Source organism: Ictidomys tridecemlineatus, chromosome X (assembly GCF_052094955.1).
Source record: "Ictidomys tridecemlineatus isolate mIctTri1 chromosome X, mIctTri1.hap1, whole genome shotgun sequence".
NCBI classification, from domain to species: domain Eukaryota; kingdom Metazoa; phylum Chordata; class Mammalia; order Rodentia; family Sciuridae; genus Ictidomys; species Ictidomys tridecemlineatus.
In genome coordinates, this window is record NC_135493.1 from 108,662,654 (window position 1) to 108,688,826 (window position 26,173).

A 26,173-nucleotide genomic window follows, 5' to 3' on the forward strand; every position below is an offset into this window, starting at 1 on the left:
ACCTATTCCCGTTTCAGTCATGGATATCTATAGATTTGATCTCTACAATATCTCATTTCTCGTATACAAATTTAGTGTCTTCTGACCTCCTTGTCATATTACAATATGTGATTTTTCTGTTGGTCCCCAACCTCCTACCTCTTTCACAAGGTACTCCTTGAGTGTTTGGGACCAGTTTGGTATGCTATCTATATAAAGTACTGCAACATTCATTCACAGGTTTGTTGTGTAGTGTCATACCTATATTGACTCACTGTATTAGTAAATTGGTATTTGTTTTCATTTTCCCAAATATATTCTAAGTTCTTTGAGGAAACAGGCCACATCTTATTTTCATATCTTCCCCACAATTCACTTAAAAATTCATCATAAGATCTTGATAGTCATCATCACTAGGTAATTCCAACTCCAGAAGCAAAAACCCCCTATTTTTTCTAATATTTTTTAGTTGTAGATGGACACAATACATTTATTTATTTATCTTTATGTAGTGCTGAGAATCAAACCCAGAGCCTCACATATGCTAGGTGAGTGCTCTACCACTGAGCCACAACCCCAGCCCCAAGACCTATTCTTATCTACTGAATTACTACTGTAGTTGTTATCATACCAAATCTTTGTGTCAAAAATCTACTGGGAATCATGCACTAACTTGCAAATTCCTCAAATTACTCAATCATGGTTTTTTTTTTTTGGTGTTACCTGTAGTTAAGAAAACTTCAGACATTATTTCCTGTACTATGAAGCCCATATTTGACCTCCTAGCCCCTACGAATAGCTAGGGCCTATAGTAGGTGCCTAAACCATTTTATTATGAATTGCCTTTTGCCTGGAAAATAGCTTATGCTTAAAAATAACTTGCTTACTTTTAAAAGCTTGAGAATGTATGTAGATGATTACAAATATAAATTAACAAGAAAAACAACTTTAGTAAAGGAGCCTAAAATAATATCCTGATCATTTTAGTGAGCTTTGATATTTTGTTTACCACTTTTTCTTCTGGCTAAATTGTTTTACTTGTATTCTTAGGTTAAAACATCAGAATTTTATAGATATTCCCGACAGCTGCGCTATGAAGTTGACCAAGCACTGAATTACTTTCAGAACGTTCATCAGCAGCCTTTGCTAGATATGAAATCAAGCCGCATTCGTTCTGCCAAACCACAAACTACAGTATTCCGTGGAATGATTGGACATAGCATGGTTAACAGCAAAATACTTCTCTTAAAAAAGCCAAGAGTCTGGTGGGAACTGGAGGGCCCACAAGTACCTCTACGTCCAGACTGCCTTGCTATCATCAATAACTTTGTTTTCCTGTTGGGTGGGGAAGAACTGGGCCCAGATGGTGAATTCCATGCTTCTTCCAAAGTGTTCAGGTATGACCCAAGACAAAACTCTTGGCTGCGGATGGCAGACATGTCTGTACCACGTTCAGAATTTGCAGTTGGTGTTATTGGGAAGTTCATTTATGCTGTGGCAGGCAGAACCAGAGATGAGACTTTTTATTCAACAGAGAGATATGACATCACCAATGATAAGTGGGAATTTGTGGATCCTTACCCAGTAAACAAATATGGACATGAGGGGACAGTGCTCAATAACAAGTTGTTTATCACTGGAGGAATCACCTCATCCTCCACCTCTAAACAAGTGTGTGTGTTTGATCCCAGTAAAGAAGGGACCATAGAACAGCGGACCAGGAGAACTCAAGTAGTCACCAACTGCTGGGAGAATAAGAGCAAGATGAATTACGCAAGATGTTTTCACAAGATGATTTCTTACAATGGCAAACTCTACGTCTTCGGTGGCGTCTGTGTGATCTTGAGGGCCTCTTTCGAATCTCAGGGCTGCCCTTCCACAGAAGTGTACAACCCAGAGACTGACCAGTGGACCATCTTGGCATCCATGCCAATTGGTAGAAGTGGCCATGGTGTGACTGTGTTAGACAAACAAATAATGGTTCTTGGAGGCCTTTGTTATAATGGTCATTACAGTGATTCCATTCTCACTTTTGATCCGGATGAAAACAAATGGAAGGAAGATGAATACCCCAGGATGCCCTGCAAGCTGGATGGTTTACAAGTATGCAACCTGCATTTTCCGGACTATGTACTGGATGAGGTCAGACGTTGCAACTAATGACATCTTTCTCCCGTTAAAAGAAAAGCAAACAAAGTGTTTGTGATAAAGTAGTTAATTAAAAAGCATAAAGAAAAACCTCACCAGTTTTACTATCAAAGCCATTGGTCTAATATCGTAAGAATTTTTCATTCTGTGCTAGCATTCTTTTTTTTTTTCTTTTCAGTGGCCTCAAACTCATGCAATAAGTTAATTCTAAGCGCTAGCTCTTGAAACTACTTCCAGAAGCAGTTCAGTAGAATGCTCCACTTATCTGGAAAGTTGATTTTCTGCATTAAACATTTCTTTCAGATGTTAGCGTAGAAGTCGTGCATCTTCTAAGAGAAGACCTGATACGTGTCACTGGATGTGATTTCAGTCCCTATCTCTATCTGAAACCTTTTTGAACATTAGTTTCAGTGTATTTCAGTCTGTTATATGTTTTGGTTTTATTATTTAAAAGTTCAAAACTCTTGACCTTTTTGCATGGCTTTTTGCTCAAAATGCAAAATTATAAATTTTCTACAAAATTAACTTTTTATATTCAGAACACTATTTCTAAGCTGCCTTCTCTTATCTGCATTGTGTTAGTGAAAGCATATCCATACTCGCATACATGGTATAAATATATAAGGCACATCCCTTTTATGCGTGGTTAGGATTCTATATTTTTAAGCTAGTGCACTTGCACACACAGTTCGCCATACTTGTTGAATTTTAGATGTAATGTCTTTTCATGTATTAACATTTCTAGAAAGTTAAAATAACTGGAGTCCTCATTTGGTATCAAACTAGCCTATCTTCAGTCCATATTGATTCAGTAATATTTGAACTCTTATATTCCTGAAACACTTATGGATTTATGAAAACATTTTATATTTTCAAAAGTAAACATTAGTGTTCCTTATCGATACATGTCTTTTCTTTTTGAAATGTTTTTCTTTGCAGTCTGTTTAACGTTGCCCTGTTTTTAGTGAGAATTGGAGTGGTATATGACAAGCTCTGATCCTGCAGCGTGCAAGCACTTTTAAAGAGAATTTAGGTAATACCAGACTCCTAAATAAAGGCCCCTTAAAAGTAAGTGCAACTCCCATTCTTTACATTCATTAAGGCTGCTGCATCTGTTATTGAATGGAGGGTAGCATCGCTTAGAAAATTTGAGCTCAGTTTGACTTAGAGACAAGAAAGAGAATAGTAATATTACTGGTTATATCTACCTGTTTATTTCATTCAAAATATTCAGTGGCACTAGGGATGCCAACCCTTGGTTTTGTTTAATTACTGGAAGCTACAAGCATGAAGGATATTAACCACAAAGTTCATAATGGATCAAGAATAGCTGTTTGAAAGCATTTATAATAAATGTTTTAGCATTAGCTGCACCTTCCAGTTTTTGAAATGCGAAGGAAGAGAGTATAGTTGACAAAAATTAGGCAAGAGTAACCTGGGAGTGGATCATTCAAATTGATGCCATTTTCTCATGAGTAGTCTATATCTGATACAGATTAGATCTACACTGGCAAAACTTGCCAGAACTTAGGATATTGGTGCAATATTGCAATGCCTTCTATATGGCTGCTGTTGTATAAGTTTTCTAGTTTCACTTTTTTTTTTTTTTTTTTGCTGCTGCCACCATTGAATATAAAATGGAAGTGTGAAGTCATGGAAATGTGAAGACTGTTTTTTGTTTTTGTTTTTTTGCAGTTCTGATTAGACGTACTATGAAACAAAGCCTGATTTTAAGACTTCAAATCTGGAGGCATTTGAGGTTTAAGAAACAGTCAGGTATACAAGTAGCTTTTGAAAAAGAAAGACATTGGCGTAGATTTCAGAACTCAATAATAATGTTCTTTTGTACATGAGTCTTAAATTTTCTTTAAGTGGTCCTTTATTTACTTACTTTCTAAAAATTTGATATCTTAGTTTCCCATGGAATGTGGGTAAAAGTCTTTTCTACATTTAAAAATTAATTTTTAATTATTTTACTTTGGAAAACTAGGAATTAGTTTAGCCAATTAATTTTTTTCCTAACACATTAGTTTGTTAAAAATTTTGTATGTATGTCTCTTGCTTTAAAGAAAATAACGTCTTCATTATTTTCCTCATCATTGATATCTTTTGTTGGAAAAGACCAAGAAAGAACCATCAGACAGGGTACCCATATCAAAGGCTTTATACTCCAGTGGTGGTTCTCTTTAATTGCTTAGATATGATTTCATAGCCCTGTTTAAGGAAACGTCTGAGCAAACATTGAATATTCTTGGTCTTCCATTTTAAAGATAGAAGGCCAATATCAAAAGTTCCTGTTTCATAAAATTCGTGAAATCTTAACTTGAACTAATTCTGGGTTCAGCTTTATATAAGTCATGTCTGACCTGATGTTAGCTGTAATCAGTTTTGAGCTTTAAGAATAGTTGCTATTGCTTGGGTTCTGAATGTATGAGAAAACTCTTCTGTTTATATGTAGTTCTAATTTAGGTTATTCTGAGTCCATGATTAACTTACATTCCCTTTTAAATTTATGGTTTAATTGCTACAAGAGATTTATTTTTGTTATACTAAACTATGGAAAAATTTTTCATAGAATTTTTTCAAGTTTATTTTTTGTGTGCTTCATTTGGAACCGTTTTTGTTTATATACATTGTATATGCTCAAAATAGACATTTAAAAATTGGTAAGAGATTTGAAAACTCTACATTATAACTGTTCTGATCTTTATATGTGTTATTTTCACTTTACATTTTCAAATGCCAGATTTCACAAAAATAGCTGATCTTAATTAATTACATCTTAATTAGGACCATTCATTCTCTTCCATGTCTTTGACCTTCTAAGTTTTGATTTTAAAGAAAATCCTTGCACTACAGCCTTTTCATAAAATGCAAGATTCTCACATTGAAGGTTTTGTATTAGAAGAAATGCTACTGGTTTTTAAAAAGCAAAGCGTAATTAATAGAAAGATTAGCTCTTCTTGAGACAGCTTTCTCTGTGTCCTCCTCATTATTCTCCCTGTGTGAGTGTTACTCGAATTGTGAAATACTGACTGAGCCCTTCACTTATCTTTTCTAAAGCAGCACCTTTGGACACCTCATTCTGGGAAGCCTGCTCGAGTCATAGTAAAGGACACACACATTTGTGTGGGGAGAAATGGTAAAAATGGAGAGTTTTGTCTTAATTACATGAAACTAAGCTTTAAAATATTTTATAACAAATTATTTGAGCTGCATAATCTAAACATGTCAAACGTTCAGTGGGACTATTTTTATATATGTATATGTGGGTGTAGGTCATAACATTTCAGTTTATAATATAAATTGTTATTTCAGTTTATAAGCTATCTCATAAGAGACTAGCTCTTTTGAGAATACATAATTTAAAGTTTTAGACTGAAGTAAAACAGCATAGATAATAGTGTAAATTAGATATAATTGAGGGCTATATGGCAGTAAAACTGCTAGTGCCAGTTTTCTTGTTTGCCTACTATACATTTTTGATTTTGTTTTTGTATTCTGAACATTTCTAGAGATCATACATTTGTTCAATCGCATTTAGAGTCGGTTTGGGAATAAATATCTTCTAAAAAGAGATTTATCTTAAAATTAAAGTACTGAGAAATTAGTTTATTGAGAGTTTATAAAGTCAAATATTCAATAGGCATAGACTGGAATAGATAAATTCATGGAAATCATATCCTCTCAGTATACCAGTATAACTTCAATATTACACAAGTAACATTGAAAGAATGCCATCAACTTTGTTCCCCCTTCAAAATTCTTGAATTTTCTTTTTACATCTTTGAGAACCAACTACAATACAAATTTTATTAATCAGTATACCAGTAAGGATTAGGTGTTTGCTTTCTGAAGGAATGTTCCCGACAGGTGATCAGAGAGGTTATTTTCTACCTAACTTGTATGTGCCCTACACCTCTTGGGCATCCTTTGTCTATAGAAAAATATTTTGACCTTTAGGTACATTTTGGGCCAGTAGTCAAATAATCCTAGGGCCAATATAAAAATCTTAGAATAATTTAAGGTTTGCCTTTTATACCTGTTTTGAAAGCCTTTACATTTTTGTCAGGTAATTTTTTTCCCAAGCCGTGGATATAATCTATTCAAACATGTTTATGCTATCCATTCTGTTTTTAAATTGAAAAAATGTTAAAAGTGTTTATGAAGAAAAGTTTAAATAAAATATTTTTAATCTTTAAAATATACTTCTTTATCTCTGATTATTTACTATCTTTATATAGCCCTTCACATTCAGAGTCACTAATGACTTGATTAGCTGTATACATTCTGTTTTCCTTCAACATGCCAAGGAAATGCCATGAGAATATGATTTCTACTAGTGCTTTCAGCCACAGATTTAAGTGAGAGCATTAGAGTGAAATTATTTATATTCTTATATGCAATGGAAATTTTACAATGAAGCCAAGTAATTAAAGTTCCACTAACAGAATTTTGCAGTTTTTGTAGGATAGAAATATAGAACTGAGAAAAAGCATTTTCAAGCCCCAAACCTTAGTTTGGTGATTTTTATATTTCCTTCAGTATTTTTGTCGTCGTCTTCTTTTTTTTCTTCTTCTTCTTCTTTATTCTTATTCTTATTTTTGGTACCAGGGATTGAACCCAGGGGGAGGCGTTTACCACTGAGTCACATCCCCAGCCCTTTCTATTTATTTTTTTGAGATAGGGTCTCCCTAAGTTACCTAGGGCCTTGACAAATTGCTGAGGCTGGCTTTGAACTTGTGATCCTCCTACGTCAGCCTTCTGAGTCGCTGAGATTACAGGCATGTACCACTGTGCCCAGCTGACTCATTGTTCTCAAAGGTATATCTGAAATTAGGGAATCGGCAGAGGTTTGAGGTATACACAGGCATGTATGTGCCTTTTGAATGGATTAAGAAACCTCAGTGAATCCCCAAGAACCTAGATGTTGGCCTCAGGCCACCTTTCTGATCTCTTTCTTCCTATCACTTCCTGCACTCCATTTTGTGATATGTGTTCATTTCCAGCTTCATACTATACTTGCCTTTTATTTTCCCCTTCCCTGCCTGTCAAAATCTACTTATCTTGCAAAGCCCAACTCAAGCACTCCCCTCCATGCCTGAAACCTCTTTTCTTCCACTGAATTAATTACCTCTTATATATTCATTACATTTGTAGCTCTTATTTCGTTCATTTTGCTTAATAGTTGAGTATAATTCTTTGTCCACGACTAGATCATAGTCTCCTTGGGTGTAAGGACCTCTTATTCTTCCTTGTACCCTCATATCTAGCACAATACTTTGTTCATAGTAGACAGTGAGCAAAGTGTTTATGTAGCATATGACAGATTCCATATAAATAAGAGAAATGCTGTAGGGATTTAGATGAGGGAGAAATCACAGTTTCCCAGGGTTCTTATCTCTACTCTCTTTTCTACTTACACCATACATAATCTCACCCACACCTATAGCTTCACCTACAACTTTTATTCTGATACCTGTCAAATCTGCATTTCTCAGCCCAGATTTCTAGCCATCTCCAGAACATTTCTCACATGGTGCAATGGAATGTCAAACTGAACAAGTGCAATCCTGAATACATTATTCTTCCCCTCAAACTTGCCCCTTGTTCTATATTCTCTGTATTATTATGGCTCTATTATTGCCTATGTTTGTTTAAGTCAGAAACCTAGGAATTTTTTTATCTTTCTCCCTCTTAACCCCATCATCTTAGTTCACCCAGCTCTATTACTTTAACTTAAACTGCCCTGTCCTCTGTTCTCTCCACCCATACTTTCCTAGTTCAGGCCCTCTCTCTTTTTTTTTTTTTTTTGGTGCTGAGGGTGGATCCCAGGCACTCTACCACTAAGATACAGTGCCAACCTTCGTTCTTGCTAGACTCCTACTGGAGCTTTCTTTCTGATCTCTTACTTCCATAATAAGATTCAAACTCCCTAGTGTGCCACACAAGGCCTTTCATGTTTTGCTCCCTTTGTACCTGTTGAGTCTTAAACCCCATGCTCTAGCTATGCAAGCTAAGTGGAGTTCCTGAAAAGACCATATTTTCTCAAGCCTCACTGCTTTTGTACCCACTCTCTTCCACTTCCTCACCTCAATCACCTTTTCTTGACTTTCAAGAACCAGCCTGGGCCTCAAGGCCTAAATCAAGTCTTCTCTTCTTGATCTTACCATAGCTTCTGTGTTTACCTAGACCTCATTTTCTCTGATTATAACTATCTTCTCCATTCCCACCCTTAACTGTACTCTGAGAGCAGATACTGTGTCTTTTTATCTTTATCTTCCAAGAATCTGACTTAATATCTGGCACATGGTGTCATCCTCCTTAATAAAATTAGAATTCAGAAACTTGGAAGGTTACCAATAAAATGCACCTGGTGAGGAGAGGGAGTTGTATTAGAAAGCTTGATTGTCTGCCAAAATTGACCTCCCTGAGGAATTTCCTGCCATTCATTTCTACTACCACTGCTTGTGTGTCTGGAAGGTTGATGCATACAGCTATCACAGTTATAAACAAATACTTCCCTTAACATCTCACTATTCTGATTCAGGCTGAAAACACCAAGTAAAACAGACCAAAGGGTGTTTTTTTCCCTAGTACTAGGAATTAAACCCAGGGCCTCATGCATGCTAGACAAGCACTCTACTACTGTGCTACATCCCCAGCCCCCAAAGGGTGTTTTGCACAACTTTAATTCCATGAAATGCTCTGAGAGGGTGGGGATGTTCAGTGGTCACAATAATCTTGGGACACATTATAGACCATTTCACGTAGAGAATCTCAACACACCTTAGCATATCGAAGGCTCTGAGAAGTCTTGTTCATTTTGATTTTGTTTAGCTCAGTGTAAACCAAACATTTGACCACTGAGCTCTTTTTCTCATGGAATATAGATGATCATGAACACTCTTGAAAAAAAGAGTCATTCTACATGATCATAGGAAGGGGCTGACTTTATTTGGAGAGAGCATGGAGAACCTCATTGAAGATTGTCTGAAATCTCAGTTGGGATTTGGGCTAGCAATAGACTGGCAGACAAAGCAGCCAGCTATTGAATAGGAAGATTTTGGGAATGAGACAGAATGGACCTTGATAAGATCCAACATTGTCCCTGGTGGGCTGGGAGGCAGTGCTCATGCACAGGGCTGTGTGCACCCAAGAAGAGACCAAAGAGAGTCCTACCAAACTATTTGTCTTGGTATGTAAAGCCTTGAAAACACAGAAAATAAAAGCTAGAATAGCTCTGGAAACTGCTCAAGCTTTGGGTGCATTCCCTAGGCCACACATATTTGTCAGCAAAGGGTAGAAACTTTACTGGCTCAAGGTACTTTAAGCATACTTTCTGTTTAATCATTGACCATTAAAGTTGTTGATTGAGGGGTGATCCCTGGGATCCAGGCTTAAAAGTAAAGATAATTTTTTAAAACCAACAGAAGACATCAGTAGTCACTGATGGAGTACACCAGGGAGGGAGGGATGGGTGGGGTAAAGATGCCACAGAATTAGTTCAGGCAAATCATTAAACAAAACTCAGCAAAACCACCCCCCATTGGGACACAGAATCCAGAGTTGCTGCAATACATTATCTAAAAGAAACAGGACATGCAAAGAAACAGAAAAGTATGACCCATGCACAGGAAAATAAGGAGTTAATGGAAAACTCTCAGGAGTCAGCCACAGTGGCACCATCCTGCCATCCCAGCAACTTGGGAGGCTGAAGCAGAAAGATCAAAAGTTCAAGGTCAGCCTCTGCAACTTAGCAAGATGCTATTTCAGAAAAGGTTGGGAATGTAGTTCAGTGGTAGAGCATTCTTGGGTTCAATACTCTGAAAGAAAAGAAAGAAAAAATATCTCTGAGGAATCATTGTAGAGATCAGTGTAATTAAGGTTTTGTATCCTGTATTTGCACAATTTTTTTTGTTAGAAATAATTTCATAAGCCTTTAAAATTATCTTTAGTAACTGGGGATTGAACTCAGGATTGAACTTGACCACTGAGCTACATAGCAGTCTTTTTTATTTTTTATTTTTATTTTTTAAAGAGAGAGAGAAAGAATTTTTTAATATTTATTTTTTAGTTATTGGCAGACACAACATCTTTGTTTTTGTATGTGGTGCTGAGGATCAAACCCGGGCCGCATGCATGCCAGGCGAGTGCACTACAGCTTGAGCCACATCCCTAGCCCAGTCTTTTTTATTTTTTGAGATAGGCTCTTACTAAGTCAGCAAGGCTGGCCTCAAACTTGTGATTCTCTGGTCTCAGCCTCCCAAGTTGCTGGGATTACAGATGTATGCCACCAACCCTGGCAACCATTAATTTATATTTTGGTCGAACCCATGGATGCTTAACCACTGAGTAACATCCTCAGCCCCTTTTTGTATTTTATTTAGAGATGGTCTCACTGAGTTGCTGCGGCTGGCTTTGAATTTGTGATCCTTCTGTCTCAGCCTCCCAAGCCGCTGTGATTATAGGCATGCACCACTGTGCCCGGCTAAATTTTTTTTTAAAGTAGTATTTTTAGTGATTACTTGGTGTTTTATAATATGATCACACCATAATTTATCTAATCATGCCCCTAAATGAGATATACTACATTTTAAAGTTCTTCTTTTCTTTTAATTAGTCTATTTATAGTGTTCACATCTTAGTTTTCTTAATGTAGTTTTCAAAAAATGGAATTTAAAATAAGCTATTTAAATTTTATTTACTTTTTTTTTTTGCTGTGCTGAGGATTGAACTCAGGGCCTTGCACATACTAGGTAGGCACTCTACCACTGATACCCCAACTCCAAAATGAACTATTTAAAGTCCTTCACAAATATTGCTAGATTAGGTTCTAGAAAGATTGTAGAATATTATCCCCACATCATCATTATATATGATTTTACTGCCATATCTACATTGGTGTTGAGTGGTATTCTTCAAAAAGAAGGAAATCATTAGTCATCTAATAGGTGAAAATTGTATTTTCATTTCTATTTTATTATAGTGTGTGTTGAGTAATTTTTTGCATCCTTTTGCCAAATATATTCTGTGAATTCCTGTTCATGACACTTGTGAATTTTGCAGTGGCATTTTGGTGTTTCATTATGGACTTTTAAAGGATTCTTTATCTATACTTTGTCCTACTTGAGTATGCTATTCCAAAGTCATCTTTATTAAGTGATTATTTTTATCCTATGATCATCTTTCATTAAATGTGGAAAGCAAATGAAACAATTTGGAGAAAACAAAAGGGATGAGAATTATGCTGATGGAGTATAATGATTAAGAATCATATTTGAGAGAGAGGGAAGCTGACAAAGATATTGAAAAAGACATACTTTACAGATTCATGAGAAGACCTATTCAAAAGCTAAGAAATAACATTCTAATTAGATATGGAGTATGAGAAGTTTCTTTGGAGTGTTCCATCTTCTGTAATGGAAACACATTTAAACTTTTATTGAATACCTGTCACGTGGGTGCCAGCAGGAGTGAAGTCAGGAAGTGAAAACCAAGTATGGTCTACTCTGCTTAATCTAATGAGGGAGCATAAATAACTAAAAAAATCACTGAAAACAGGAAAAAGTGCTTAGGAGAAAAAGAAAGCAGCATATGTGGACCTCAGAAAGTTACAATCACCATTGATGAGAATCAGGAAAAGTTTCATGGAAGAATTGACTTTCTATTTGGTCATGGAGATTAAGTAGGATTTTTCTAGGTGGAGAATCAGAAAAGGACTTTCAAGAGGGGATGTGCAAAAATGCACAGAGAGGTCACATAAGGCTGGAGGTTCTAACCCAAAGCATGCACTCAGACTCCATGCCTTTACTCTTCCGGTAAATACTAGCAATCTTCTACTCAAATGTATTCTAGTACTGATAGGAATAACAAAACTGTGCCTAGTAAACTTTGTTCTAAACAAACAAAATAGATTGAACTTATTTTAATTGATGAAAGAAAAATTTAACTCTCAAGAATTTAAAAAAAACTAATGACCATGGAAAAATAGAGTTGGTATATTACCAACACAATAAAACAGACAATGGCAAAAACGAAATAAATTACATTTGTGGTCTTAGGTTGGGCTCCCCTGAGAAGAGCATGAGAGTAAAAGTCTGAAGTTATTTCAGGAAGCATCCGTAGGGGAGGGGAAGGCAAGGGAATGAAGTCAATGAAGGCTGTACCATCAAGCAGTTCACCACTGGGAACAACTCAGTTCAAGTCTCCCCCAGGGGAACCGTAGACAGTGTACACATACTTGACATTCCTCAGAGTCCTACCAGCAGGACGAGGAAGCGAGGAAGCCAGGTGTTTCTCCTTCCAACTGCCACTGGTCCTTGGTTTAGGGTTGTTCTTAGGGATATTAACTCCCTAGCACTTTAGGCAGGGGTGGGGGGGTGGCGAGGAGGGGGGTTGCTGTCTGGAAGAAAACTCTCTCGTGGAGAATTGCAGGTGCTCACACTGGGAACTGCTATTCTTGCCATTCTCGTGTTCTGAACAGTGAGTGCTAAAGTGATATAGGTAGAGCATCCCTACTGTCTGCTACATTTGTTATCAAGAAGAAGCTTTCTGAAGAATGGAATAATCACATCTTGACAAAATTTAGACAAAATTTTCAACTGTGGGAAATTATAGAAATGATGTAACAGTAACTGGCTTGTAAAAAGTTAAAATTCATTGGGACCCGTTTTTCTTGTTAACAAATATTCATGTTAATATTTATATAAACAAATATTTTCAGAGGAAAATATCAATAAAAATAAATATGTGAGAAAAATACTAGGAATATTGTATGTGTGGTCTATGGAAAATTGATATCAAGAAAGCAAGTGGATTTGAGTTTGCTCAGGGAAATACATTCTTCAAAAAATGTCATGCATGTTGGTATAGTCCATATTAAAATGTTTGGACTCACAGAAATGGAGTCATAGTGTCCACAGGCTCAAAAACAAGGGGACATCCTGGTTTTGAGTTGCTAGAGGCCAAGAACTAAGGAGATTATGTCAGGGGAAGCTGCACTGGTAAGTGTGGAGTGGAAAAGCATATGGAATGCTTTGGGAAGATGAATTCCGCACTGAAAGAGCTATGGGAGCAGATGTCAAGCAAAAAAAAATCATATTCATGAATATTCTGTGAATCTTCAGATTACTTTGTTAAAAGAGTATAAGAAACAAATTGGATTTTACACCCCCTATTGAAATGCCTCACAACTTTTCACTAAAATACCCCATGGCCTTATAGGAAAAGAATAAAATCCATTAAAATAGCAAGAGATTGACAGAGCATAATATAAAATTGTGAGCAGCCTTGAAAATAATTTTAAGGCAAATGGAGTTAGACTGACAAAAACAGATTCATTCTTCACTTTATGGAATACTCATGTTTTTAAGGTACATTGTTCTTGCTCTAAAGGTGTTCTGACTCAAAGATTCAGGTCTTCACTTGCCAGAGGATTAGGCTTTCATCTCTTCATTCCCAGAAGCTACACTGTGAGGCAAGCAATTGATTTTGTTCCCAAGTTTTGACTTCTTGCTGCATCCCCTTCCCCATCTACCCATTGTCTTTTTACAATGAGACAACAATTCCTGCAATCAATTGGGCAGGAAGTAAGGGTGCACTGGCACTAGCCACAGTATAAAGTTATTCTCTCCATTATCCACTCATTGTAGATGACCAGAGAGATAGGGAGAACTGTCCCACTTGCTGCCACTGGCTTCCAGAACCAGTGGAGAGGATGATACTATCAGATTACAAAGAGGTATAACAAGGAAAAACTAATTAGAAACTGAAATGTGGACTAGAAACAGGACCTGTCAACTTGCTACTTTTTTTTAAATTCAGGAATTTTATTTTTTATTTGTTCCTTTTAAATATACATGACAGTAGAGTGTGTTTTGATATATTATACATACATGGAGTATAACTTCCCATTCTTGTGGTTGTACATGATGTGGAGTTTCACTGGTCATGTATTCATATATGAACAGGAAAGTTATGTCTGACTCATTCTACTGTCTTTCCTATTCCCATCAACTTACTATTTTTCAACTTGCAGATTTATCAAGGGGGTGGAATCATTACCAAGTGAATATAAGTTGGGACTAAAGACAACCTACACACTCTGTTTTAACACACTTGAGTACGGAAGGATCTTTCCTCATTTGGGTATGAATTACGAGAAAAGACAAATTGGAATCTACCAACCAAGACTATGGGATAAAAGAAATAGAAGACTCAAAGAAAGAAAATGCTTCCAAAAGTTGTTTGCTTTCAGAAACAAGAAGATGTCAAACTGTTTGGTGTTTTTAAAAGATTGTAAATAGGAGGCTGGGGTTGTGGCTCAATGGTAGAGCACTTGCCTAGCATGTGTGAGGCACTGGGTTCAATCCCTAGCTCCACATAAAAAATAAATAAATAAAAGAAAGTCATTGCATCCATCCACAACTAAAAAAAAGAAAGAAAAAGTTGCAAATATTTATGACCTCTGTGCACAAGAAGCAAAAGGTCAGGGATAGAAGAAGCAAAAGTTGAGAAGGTAGATGACTCAAAGAAAGATAGTAAGAAAATTCCAATGGCAAAAGCAGACTTAAGGGTCTGAGGTTGTGGCTCAGTGGTAGAACGCTTGTCTAGCACCTCTGAGGCACTGGATTTGATCCTCAGCACCACATAAAAATCAATAAAATAAAGGTATTTTGTTCATGTATAAGTAAAAATACTTTTTTAGAAAAGCAAATTTAAAGCCTATACTGCACAGCTCAAGAGGCTGAGGCAGGAGGAACATGAGTTCAAAGCCTGCCTCAGCAACTTAGCAAGGCCCTAAGCAATTTAGCTAGACCCTGTCTCTAAATACAAATACAAAAAAGGGCTAGGGATGTGGCTCAGGGTTAAGTGCCCCTGAGTTTAACCCCTGGTACTTGAAAAAACAAAAGCCCATACTGCAGTCAGTAAAGAATAGAAAGACTGTTGTAGAGAATTCAATCATGAGTGTGAAAGACATCCTTGAGATACTTTCCCAGAATACAGATGAAAATCACAGAGATTTGGTTCTTCACCACCTGCTTAGTGAACATTGACTATGTGCCACTTCCTGTGGTAGGTGTAGGATAAAAAGGCCTTCACATTCTCCATTTTCAGAGTGGGGCAGGCAGCCATTAAACCCTTAAACACAGGTCAACATATAATTGCAAACTGTGATGGTCACTGCAAATGGAAGCCAGCACTACAAAGATTGCTTAGTAGAAACTGGTCCTGACTGGGTGCTCAGGAAAGGTCTCTGAAAGAAAGGAACATAACACTGGGGATATAGAGAGGAGTAAGAGATAGTGGATGAAGAGTAAGAAAGCAGGAGTGGGCAGTTCTGCAGCAGAAAAGAGCCTGGGGCAGCCAAGAGCCTGAAACAGGAGCAGAGCCTCTGGAAGAGGTGAGGAAGGCAAGGAATGTAGTACAAGATCAAGGGAGATACTGACACCAGATCATACGGGGACATGCACAGAAGGAATCATGAAGAGTTTGTATTTTATTCTAAGGGAATTTGCAAGTTCATGGAATGCTTCTAAGTAGGTGACTGATGTGACTTACGTTTTCTTTCTTTCCCTTTGAGATGGGGTCTCACTAAGTTGCCGAGGCTGGCCTACAATTCCTGGGCTCAAGCAATCCTCCTGCCTCAGGCTCCCAAGTAGCTGGGCCTACAGGCATGCACTACACCATGCCAGACTTGAGATTTGTTTTAAAAGGTCATCTGATTCTCGTGAAAGGAGATAAGGATGGAATTGGGAAGCTCAGTGAGGAAATCAGGGCAATGTTTAGGTGAGAATATCTTGGACAATGGTGGTGGCTGATACTGTAGAAAGAAATGAACAAAGCCAGGACATATTCTGGAGGTTGAGACTGCAGAAGGTTGTGATGGTCTGGGTACAGGCAATGCAGGAGAGGGGTCAGCCCCAAACAACTCCTGGGTTTCCAACTTCAGCATAGGACATATGATGCTGCTGTTAATAAAGATGGGGAAGATGGGTAAAAGAGCAGTTTTTACCAAAGAGGGAACAGCAAGAGTGTGGAGTTAGGTGCAGTAGGCCTCAGATGCTTGTAAGATGTTGGAGAGTGAAGAGGTCAAAAAAGTCACTGGATATATAAATCAGGAAGATTTTTTTTGACCTCTCAGGTCAGAATGGGAGTGATACATTGGATAGTCATCCACTATTATAGCTGGTAGTTATTGATTTTGGTTTTGTGTACTTTCTGCTTATGAAAATATTCAAACACATACAAAAGTATATGCTATAGTTTGGATCCAGAATGTTCTCCATAGGCGTGTGTAGTAAAAGTTTGGTCCCCAGTGCAGCTATTGGAAGGCGGTGAGAGCTTTAAGAGCTGGGGCCTAGTGGAGGGAGAGTCTTCTAGTCATTCTAGGCATGCCATCAAAGGGGAATGTAGGATCTTCTTCTCTCTTTCATTTGCTGCCCAGGAGGTGAGGGGTTTTCTCTGCCACGTGCTCCATTGCCATGGTGTCCTATCTTGCCACAGGCCCAAAAGTGATGGAGTCACTAGAACATGGACTAAAACCCTGAGCTGGAGAGCTGACTAACACAGTAGGCAAAAATATTATAATGAATCTCTAACAGACCATTATGGTACAAATTTTTTTTTTGCCATTTCTCCTCAAGAGAAAGAGAAATATCTCAATTGCTGCTTATTATTCCCACCTCAGTTTTCTCATCTGCAAATTGGAAATACTTTAATGTAATTCAGGGAGTCATGGTGAATATAAAATGAGATTAACCATGCCAATAATGTATGGTAACCAATATTAGCCATTGATATTTTGCCAATGTTGAGTGGGATACATTGATCCAATATTGGAGACAAAAATATATCAAGATTAGTGAATAGAAACAAAATGAGTTAAGTATCTGAACTCAGGAGGAAGCATTCAAATCAATGGCTTTCATGGAGAGAAGAATAAACAGAAGCTGCTGATGTAACCTTGGAATCCTTGTAAAAGTAAGAGAAGCCAAGGACATAGCAAGAGAGAGCAATTAGTGTTAAGGTTTCAGAAGTTTGAATCATGTAAATAAGACTCCTTGGTGCTGAGTGCAGTGGTGCCCGCTTATAATCCCAGGGGTAGGAGAATTGCAAGTTCAAAGCCAGCCTCAGCATCTTAGCAAGGCCCTAATCAACTTAGTGAGACCCTGTCTCAAAATAAAAAATAAAACAGGCTAGGGATGTGGCTCAGTGATTAAGCACCCCTGGGTTCAATCCCCAGTACCAAAAAACAAAAACAAAAACCAAACAAACAAAAAACTCCAAAATCTCATAGGTGCCTGCCAAGAAGGTTCCCCTACTTCTTAATAATATCATATTAAGGGGAAAATTCATATGAAAATGAAGATAATAGTAAGGAGAGTCAGATCATTATATAATCTGGTCTGATGAGGAGTTTGGAGGTTTTTTTACTATAGAGAATGACTTGGTGGGTAGAAAAAATGGATTATGAATCCCAAGGGTTAAACTGAGCCTGTTCTCTCAAACAGAGCTTCTCAAACTTTGATGTGTACACAAATTCCCAGAAATGCTATAAAAATGCTTATTCTAATTTAGTGGGTCCAGGATGGTGCCTGAGAGTCTGCATTTCCAGCAAGCCCAGATGACACCCTTGAATGCTTCTGGTCTGAGCAGAGGGGCTTCTGGGATTCTGCAGAGCTTTGCTTCTCCAGCCAGCTTTGCAGAGTCTGAGTCACTGGTAAGTCACACACTGCATGTCCTTGCCAGCACTGCTGCTAGGGAGACAACAGGGGCTGGGAAATGGCAGAAACCTATTCCCTCAGGTGGCCTGTAGAAGGGGACTGAGCTCTTGGAGGCCAGTGGCTAAGATTCCTTCCCTGTGCCTGATAGGGCCCAGGAGAGTTGGGAGCAGCACAAGGAGTCACCTGCTCTCAGGATTACAACTTTTGCCCAAGGTCAGCCCCGGAGGAGTTCCAACATTCAGAGGTGGGGAAGAGAAAATTCTGAGATGAGATATCCAGAGAGCAGAGAATGCAGAGAATGAAGCACCCGGTGCACAGATAACAGTACTTGCTGTTCCAGCCAAGGGAGACAACAGTGACATATTTTAGAAAAAAGATTTTCCCAAGCTTGAGAAAGATCTTTATCTGCAAACTGAAAGAACTTGCCACATTTCAGGGAGAATTAACTCCCTACACCTAGACACGTTCAGCAACAAGTTTTTACTACAAAAGGAAAAACTCCTACAAAATCATTCTTTCCTGAGCGCTGGCCTTGGGTTTGGCACACTGCTGGGTGCTTCCTGGGAATTCTCATTCAATCCCCCCAGCAGCCCAACAAAGAGGCAGTGCTGGCCTTGAAGTCAACTGGATTCAGGAGGTGACTGGGTTTAGGAACCCACGTTGCCAATGTTGTGGGGATCCCTTTGCTCCCTAGCTGCTCAGCCTTTTTTTTTCCCCAGTATGATGCCCAAGTCTCTCCAAATGCAGACAGGCTTCCTGGAAAACAGCACAGGCAGCTCAAGACTCATGTTCTCCTAGCCCCAGGAGCCCAGGAAAGGAGGGAACATGTCTGACTTCTGGTTCCCCCATGGGAAAACAAAACAGAAGCTATGATAAGTTTTGGAATTACTGCAAAGGTGACACAAGCCAAGGACACAGCCATGGAGACTAAGTAGAGTTAAGGTTTCAATGAAGTGTCAAATGTGCATAAGACTCCTGCCCGGACAATGGAGCCCCCACTTTATTGTAATTAGGTAAAAAGACTCAGCTATGTCCTCACACTTATATCCAACATAATGGCCAAAAGAGTGGAGCATGATAGTTGGCCATGGGACAAAGCTTCTAAGATTGGAAATCCCACCAGAAATAAAAGGTTGGTGTGAGGGGAAAAAAAAAAAAGGAAGGAAGGTTTGGGCAACAAATGCAAAGGGTGCATGACAGAGAGGGCCTGTGAATTGCCCCCATATTACACATGATGACAGTAAAGATTAGAGGTCCAGTAGTTTGCCGAAGGTCACAGATCCAGTAAGTGGGGGAGCCAGGGTACAAACCAAGATAGGCTAACTCCAGAGCTCTTAACTGATCCTCTGTAAGCAAACAGATCCAGTTTGCTTTCAGACTTCTCTGCATAATTAGCTTTCAGAAGAAAATGGAGCAATAGTTAGATTTGTTGGATAAAAAGATTATAACTGAAGATTCACATGCTCTGCCCAATTATCTTTTTGTGTGTCTGTGGTGCTGGTGATTGAACCTAGGGCCTTGTGTGCGCAAGACAAGCACTCTACCAACTGAGCTGTATTCCTAGCCCTGCCCAATTATCTTTTACTAACCAATATTAAACACATGCTGTATGACAGGTAGTGTTTTATATGATATACATATATATTGAGTCATTCAGTAATAACCCTATCAGATAGGATTTCGTATTATCTTCATTTTGCATAAGAGAAAACGGAAACCCAAGGAGGTTAAGTAATTTATCAAAGAGCTGTGGCAGGCTGATGTTCTAATCTCATGCTGTCAACTGCTCTTCAATATGAACAGAGTTTAAAAAAAGAAAAACATAACATTCTTCCTATTCCTGTAAGCAACCTGAGGTGATCTGTGAAAGTGGTCAGCTACTTTCTTGACCCAGAAAACCCCACAAAATCATGCTAATCAAGAGGTTCAAATCTTCATGTTAACTTTAAGAACACCTGTGAAACTGCATAGGCCATCAAGGGTGCATATCCAAAAAGCCACCAAGTACCTGAAAGATGTCATTTTAAAGAAGCAATGTGTACTATTTTGGCATTATAATGGTGACATTGGGAGGTGTACCCAGGCCAAACAGTGGGACTGGACACAGGTATGGTGGCCCAAAAAGAATTCTGAATTTTTGCTGCACATGCTTAAAAATGCAGTAATGCTGAACTTAAGGGTTTAGATGTAGATTCTCTGGTCACTGAACATATCCAGGTGAACAACGCACCCAAGATGCACCAAGGTACTTACAGAGCTCATAGTCGGATTAATCCATACACAAGTTCCCCCTGCCACATTGAGATGATCCTCACTGAAAAGGAACTAATTGTTTCTAAACCAGAAGAGGAGTTTGCACAGCAGAAAAAGATATCCCAGAAGAAACTAAAGAAGCAAAAACTTATGGCATTAGAATAAATTCAGCATACAATAAATGCAAATGAAAGTAAAAAAACCCCCTATAACATTAATGTACACTTCTCGGAAAAAAAATCTAGTAAAATATACCACTCTAGTAATGAAGGATCAAGTCACATGTGGTGACACACACCTCTGTTCCCAGTTACTCAGAAATCTGAGGCACAAGGATTATTTGAGTTCCATAGTTCAGGGCCAGCCTGGACAATATAGTGAGACACGGTCTCAAAACCAAAACAAAGCATTACAAAAGATCAAACCACCAAAGATCTAAAAAATGGGGAATTCATGTGAAAACTACAAAGGCAATTTTTTAAAGTCAAATAATTCATCTGTATCTAAACCTAAGGCTTTATTAATAAAAAGGTAGGAAAGTAAAAGTGAGCTCAACTAGGCAGAATCATGAGCAACTAAAAGGCTACCATCTCATTAAAAAAATTCTAATAAGCAGTATAGGGCATAGATTTTTTAAAAATAAATCATTGTTATCTGGGGTTGAAGGTGTAGAACAATGGTAGTGTATACTTAGCATGAATGAGGCCCTGGATTCAATCCCCAACACCAGAAAAATTGTTGTCCTGCTTGGATTTTTTTATTTAGAAGTTTTCCAAATAGAGTTTGTGTCATAAACTCCTCTAAAGGAAAACAATAAGGGTTTTTTTCCTTCTTTTTTTTTTAAGGTAAATGGAAGGATTTCGTTTTTGGATAATATGATGAACTCACAGATCGAAACTTCTCTGTTGTTTTTCAGCCCACTGCTATTATCTATACTGATGTTTGCATTATCCCAATGTGGCTAGTGGGAACTTCTTTAATTTGGCTACTGAGTCATTTTGCCATGAGATAGCTGTCTTTGGTAGCTTTCTTACTGTCATAACACCTTGTGTGTGTTCTTCCCCAGACTCACAATGCTTGAAGGTCATACTTATTAGGCCTAAAAAGAGTATTTATGCCCTTGAAAACATTTAAAAAGAAAAAAGCAAAGAAAATATTCATTAAAGAAAAAAAAATTAGAAAAAGAGCAATGAACTATTTAAAATAGCAAATAAAAATTATAAACTAAATGTAGTACTTATAATAATAAATATAAATGCATTCCCATGTTTAAAAATAAAAGTTCCAAGATTGGATTTTTTTTAAAAAATCAACTCTATGTTATTTATTATTATTAATTATTATTGCTACTACTACTATTACTATTATTATTATTGGTACTAGGGACTGAACCTAGGGGTGCTTAATAACTGAGCCACATCCCAAGCCCTTTTTATTTTTTATTTTGAGACAATGTAAGAAAATATAAAATATACAAATTAGACACAAATTATGGGAAACCAAAGATCAAACTACTTAAATTGGAAGGATTTGAGACCAAAACCAATCTGAACAAAATGTCATTGAAATGTGTAAAGATAAAATATGATGGAGACTCACTTAATAATATGATTAGTCAGTCTTATTTAATAGCTTCCTGGAAAGAAACACGTATAGCAGACAGTACACTTTTTTCCTAGTACCTGCACAGTGTTTACAAAAATTGAATATATAGCTGCACTAACAGTGGCATTTAAATAGGGTTCAAGGGCTAGGGTGCAGTTCAGTGGTAGAGCAAGTGCTTAGCATGTGCAAGACAGTGGGTTCAATCCCCAGCACTAAAAATTAAAAAAAAAATTAAACCAGGATTCAATTGCTAAAGGAGACTCACAAGACCTCAAATATCTACACTTTATAAGAGTAAACACACTATGTCAAGAGCATGAAAGTCAGGCTACAGGTCAGGTGATGGCTTCTAATGTCCTCTCTCTGTGAAGGGCAGGCCAGATGTTTCCTGGATAGAGAATCAATGCTGTGTGTAGAGAACACTTCAGAACTGAGGAAAAGATAAAAGGAAGTATTTGCTGGGGTTGTTTATATGTTGCTGGTCACCTAGGCATATTGCTACTGCAAAACTAGCAGATCTCCTGGGGAGGAGGATAAGATGGGGGTGGTTATCACATCTCATTGTTATCAATAAACAATCTTGACAAGTTGGGTCAAACTGCCCTGAAACTCTTTGGACTCATGGTTACATAGAGACACTATTAATCAATATGTTTCATGCTTTGACCAGGAGTCAGTGTCAAGAAAAATTTTTTAACCAAACATCTCATGCAAATTGCAGACCTACTGTGATTAACCCTTACAGTACCAAAGCACTGAATCTCAACAATTTCTAAAAAGCAAAACCATACAAGCTCCATTTTAGACCACAATTCAAAAAATGAATAAGCATGATGAATAAAAAGCAATCAAAATGCAAATTAAAACAAGGTACTTTTTTTTAACAATGTAAGTCTGATGAAAATGAATAAGAATGTTAGTTCAGTATCTGTAAGGATCTGGGCAAACTTAGCCTCTTTATTTACTGCTTCTAGGACAAATTTGTGGAAACTTTCTCAGGTATCTCTTGGCAATATGTATCAAAATCCTTAAAAAGGTCCATTCTCAATGCTCAGAAATTACATATTTGTCTTTTCATCCTGCGGAAACAATTAAGGGCTGATGAGGATGTTTATCACAGCACAGCAAAGCATGAATAACAGAAAAATATAGGAAAGAACCATGATGTCCAGCAATATACAGTGATTTCAGCAAGTTATATCTATATGAAATTATTCAAAATAATTTTGTAGAGGCTTATTTTGCAGCAGACCCCCTTAGTTGTATTACTAATATCCTTTCCTTTCTTCTACGCTAGCAATCCAGATGTTGTTCAGGGTAGCAATATTCACTGTTCCCTACACAAAATTTTGACAATCCTGATCCCAGTCTCCCAGCTTCCCTGGTGACTAGGAGTGGCTACAAGTTCCAGTTCTAGTCAATGAGATGTATGGAAAGGTCTAATAGGGGCTGCTTTTTTTTCTTAGTTGTAGATGGACACAATACCTTTATTTTATTTATTTATCTTTATGTGGTGCTGAGGATCGAACCCAGGGCCTCACATGTGGTAGGTGAGTGCTCTACCATTGAGCCACTACCCCAGTTCTAATGGGGACCTTTTTGAGAAAGTTTTTGGCTTTCCTAATAGGAGGGACCAATGCTGTTGATGTCAGGAATCGTCTACTGCAGACCTTGTGTTACATGAGAAAAATGAACTGTTTATTAAGCAAGGGTCAGTTAGCTTTTCTGTTACGTGGAGCCAAAATTGTCTCTAAATGTGGTAGATTCTGTGATCCACCCTGGATCTCTCTTCAAAAACTCCCAGGTACCCTGTTAGCTAACTTCAGGAATTGTACTCAGCTGTACTTAGCTGTCTTGCCCAATGTCTTCCTAACCCCTTCCAGAGGCAGCCCACATCAACCTACACAGGGGTATAAAAGCCCAGCTTTCTTTCTTCCATTTGGGACGACTCTGTAGGGCCTTCTCAACTCCAAAGCTGAAGATCTTCTGGCTACTACAACATCACCTAACTCCCCCTACTGCTTTATCCTACCTTATTCTCTTCCCCCATAGGTGTTGATCTCCAGAACATTCCCTAATAAATTTCCTGCATACAAATCTCTATCTCAATCTATTTCCTGGGGAACCACACCCATAGCACTACTGATACATTTATTCATGCAAAAGATCTGATCTTTGGGGCTGGGGCTATGGCTCAGCAGTAGCACACTTGCCTGGCATGTGTGAGGTACTGGGTTCGATTCCCAGCACCACATATAAAAATAAATAAAGGTCTATCAACAACTAAGAAATTATTTTTAAAAAGATCTTATCTTCAAAATATATTGCTGAATGACACAACTGGTTAAGAGCAGCACAATGGTATTTTTTTATTATATAGATTACATATCTGCATGGAAAAAATTCTCCAAAGAAATACACTTATATCTTAACAGCAGGACTTGTTTTTTCCAACAATATACTGCATTAGATGTTCAGAGAAACTTCTAGTTCAGAACACATTAAGTAGGGGCTGGGGATGTGGCTCAAGAGGTAGCGCGCTCGCCTGGCATGCGTGCGGCCCGGGTTCGATCCTCAGCACCACATACAAATAGAGATGTTGTGTCTGCTGAAAACTAAAAAATAAAAAAAATATTAAAGAAATTCTCTCTTTCTCTCTCTCTCTCTTAAAAAAAAAAAGAACACGTTAAGTGCCCAAAAAGTTTTAATATTTTAATATATAGGGTAATAGAAAATAAGGGAGTTCCTGTCAAGGTACAAATAATAGGAAAACACAAATCCACAAGAGCTAGAAATCATATTTACTCTGGAGTTATCTACTGATACCTGTTGGCTTAGAGCCAAGTTTTAATGAGACCTTTCTGTGTGGGATGGGAAATGAAGCCCAGAGCTCAGGCGGTGGTCAAGGTCAGATTGGAGACCCTTGCATGTGAGAGTCAAGGACATACCATCTCAAAATATGCCAAATTAGTATATTGATTATTTCAAGCTACACTCACTTGAGGAACTGTAACTGTCTCAGGAAGAGCCATTTGGCCTATCTTTCCCTACATGCAGCAAGCCATAAAAATTATTTTGGAAGGAATGTTCTTCACATACAAAGACCGGAAAATAGCCTTGATCACCAGAGACCGGTAACTGGGGCTTCAAAGAACCTGAATAAACAAACTCTTTCAAGTGACCCTTATCTTCTACTACACTGTACCCCATAAGTCTCTTAGTAACATCTATAGAATTTACTACTGTAGTCCAGATATCCATTTGTCCTGTCATTCCTTCACAAATGTATATTCTTTCCTTGAGTTATGCCATCAGACTCCATGCTCTTATGAAGATCCCCATATATATGTAAATTAATAAAACTTTTATGCTTTCTCCTTGTTAATTAGCACTTGTATTAATTGGGTTCCTAGATCCAGTCAAAGAGCTCACAGAATAACTAAGAGGGGAGTGGTAACAAAAAATCCCTTTTTCCCTTACACATGAAATCAGGAACCAAAAAGCAATACTCTCAGGAAGTTAAATTTGAAAAAGCCCATCCATGGCTGGGGTCTGTGGTACACTCCTATAATCCCAGAGACTCAGGAGACTGAGCAGGAGGCTGAGGCAGGAAGATCAGAAATTTGAGACCAAGCATGAGAAATTTCACACGGGTGTGGCCAGATTGAAACCTCAATCTCAGGCCCAAAGTAACCTCCATGCCAAAAATAGAGTTCAAAGTGGTCCTGAGTGGTACCTACAGGAAATAAAAAAAAATTCTCTGCAGATATACATCCTACAGACTTTAAAAAATTCCCATAAAGTTACAAATTCAGATTTTAAAAAGTTATCAAACCCATGAAGAAAGAAGCCATCATTAGGGCAGAAACATCAAACTTCAGAAGCAGGCACAGAAAAATGATGATAGATAGTGAGATTTTCAGATATTGTATATAAAGAATTAAAGATAAATTTTATAGAATTAGAAAATAAGAGACTATCAAAACTGTCCTGGTGCTTAATATCCAAAATACATAAAGAATTCAAATAATTAGCTAGCAAAAAATAGTTAATATGATTAAAAAGTGGGCAAGAGACCTAAATAGACATTTCTCAAAATAAGACATACAAATAGTCAACAGGTATATGAAAAAATGTTCAACATCACTAATCATAAGGGACATGCAAATCAAAGTTACAATGAGATATCACTTCATTTCAGTTAGAATGGCTATTATCAGCCAGAATCATTATTGAATAATTATAATCCTAGTGGCGTGGGAGGGTGAGGCAGGAGGATCTCAAGTTCAAAGCCAGCCTCAGTAACTTAGCAAGGCCCTAAACAACTTAGTGAGACCCTGTATCTAAATAAAAATTATAACAGGCTGAGGATGTGCTTCAGTGGTTAAGCACCCTTGGGTTCAATCCTCATACCAATAAATAAATAAATAAGTAGGCTGCTAAATTTTGGGCTAATTTGT

General features: G+C 37.7%; 1 protein-coding gene and 1 pseudogene across 2 annotated transcripts in view; both read left to right on the plus strand.

The window, feature by feature from the left end:
- Klhl15 (kelch like family member 15) overlaps positions 1-10,921 on the plus strand; it is a 48,229-nt gene extending 37,308 nt beyond the window's left edge. For both annotated transcript variants that reach the window (XM_005334802.5, XM_078035026.1), the window contains one exon: positions 1,030-10,921. In XM_005334802.5, the coding sequence (XP_005334859.1) occupies positions 1,030-2,139 (1,110 nt within the window). In that variant the 3' untranslated portion in view covers positions 2,140-10,921. The remainder of the gene's footprint in view (positions 1-1,029) is intronic.
- An 8,710-nt stretch (positions 10,922-19,631) lies between these two features.
- On the plus strand, positions 19,632-20,768 carry LOC101977673 (large ribosomal subunit protein uL22 pseudogene; annotated as a pseudogene).
- The last annotated feature ends 5,405 nt before the right edge of the window (positions 20,769-26,173 follow it).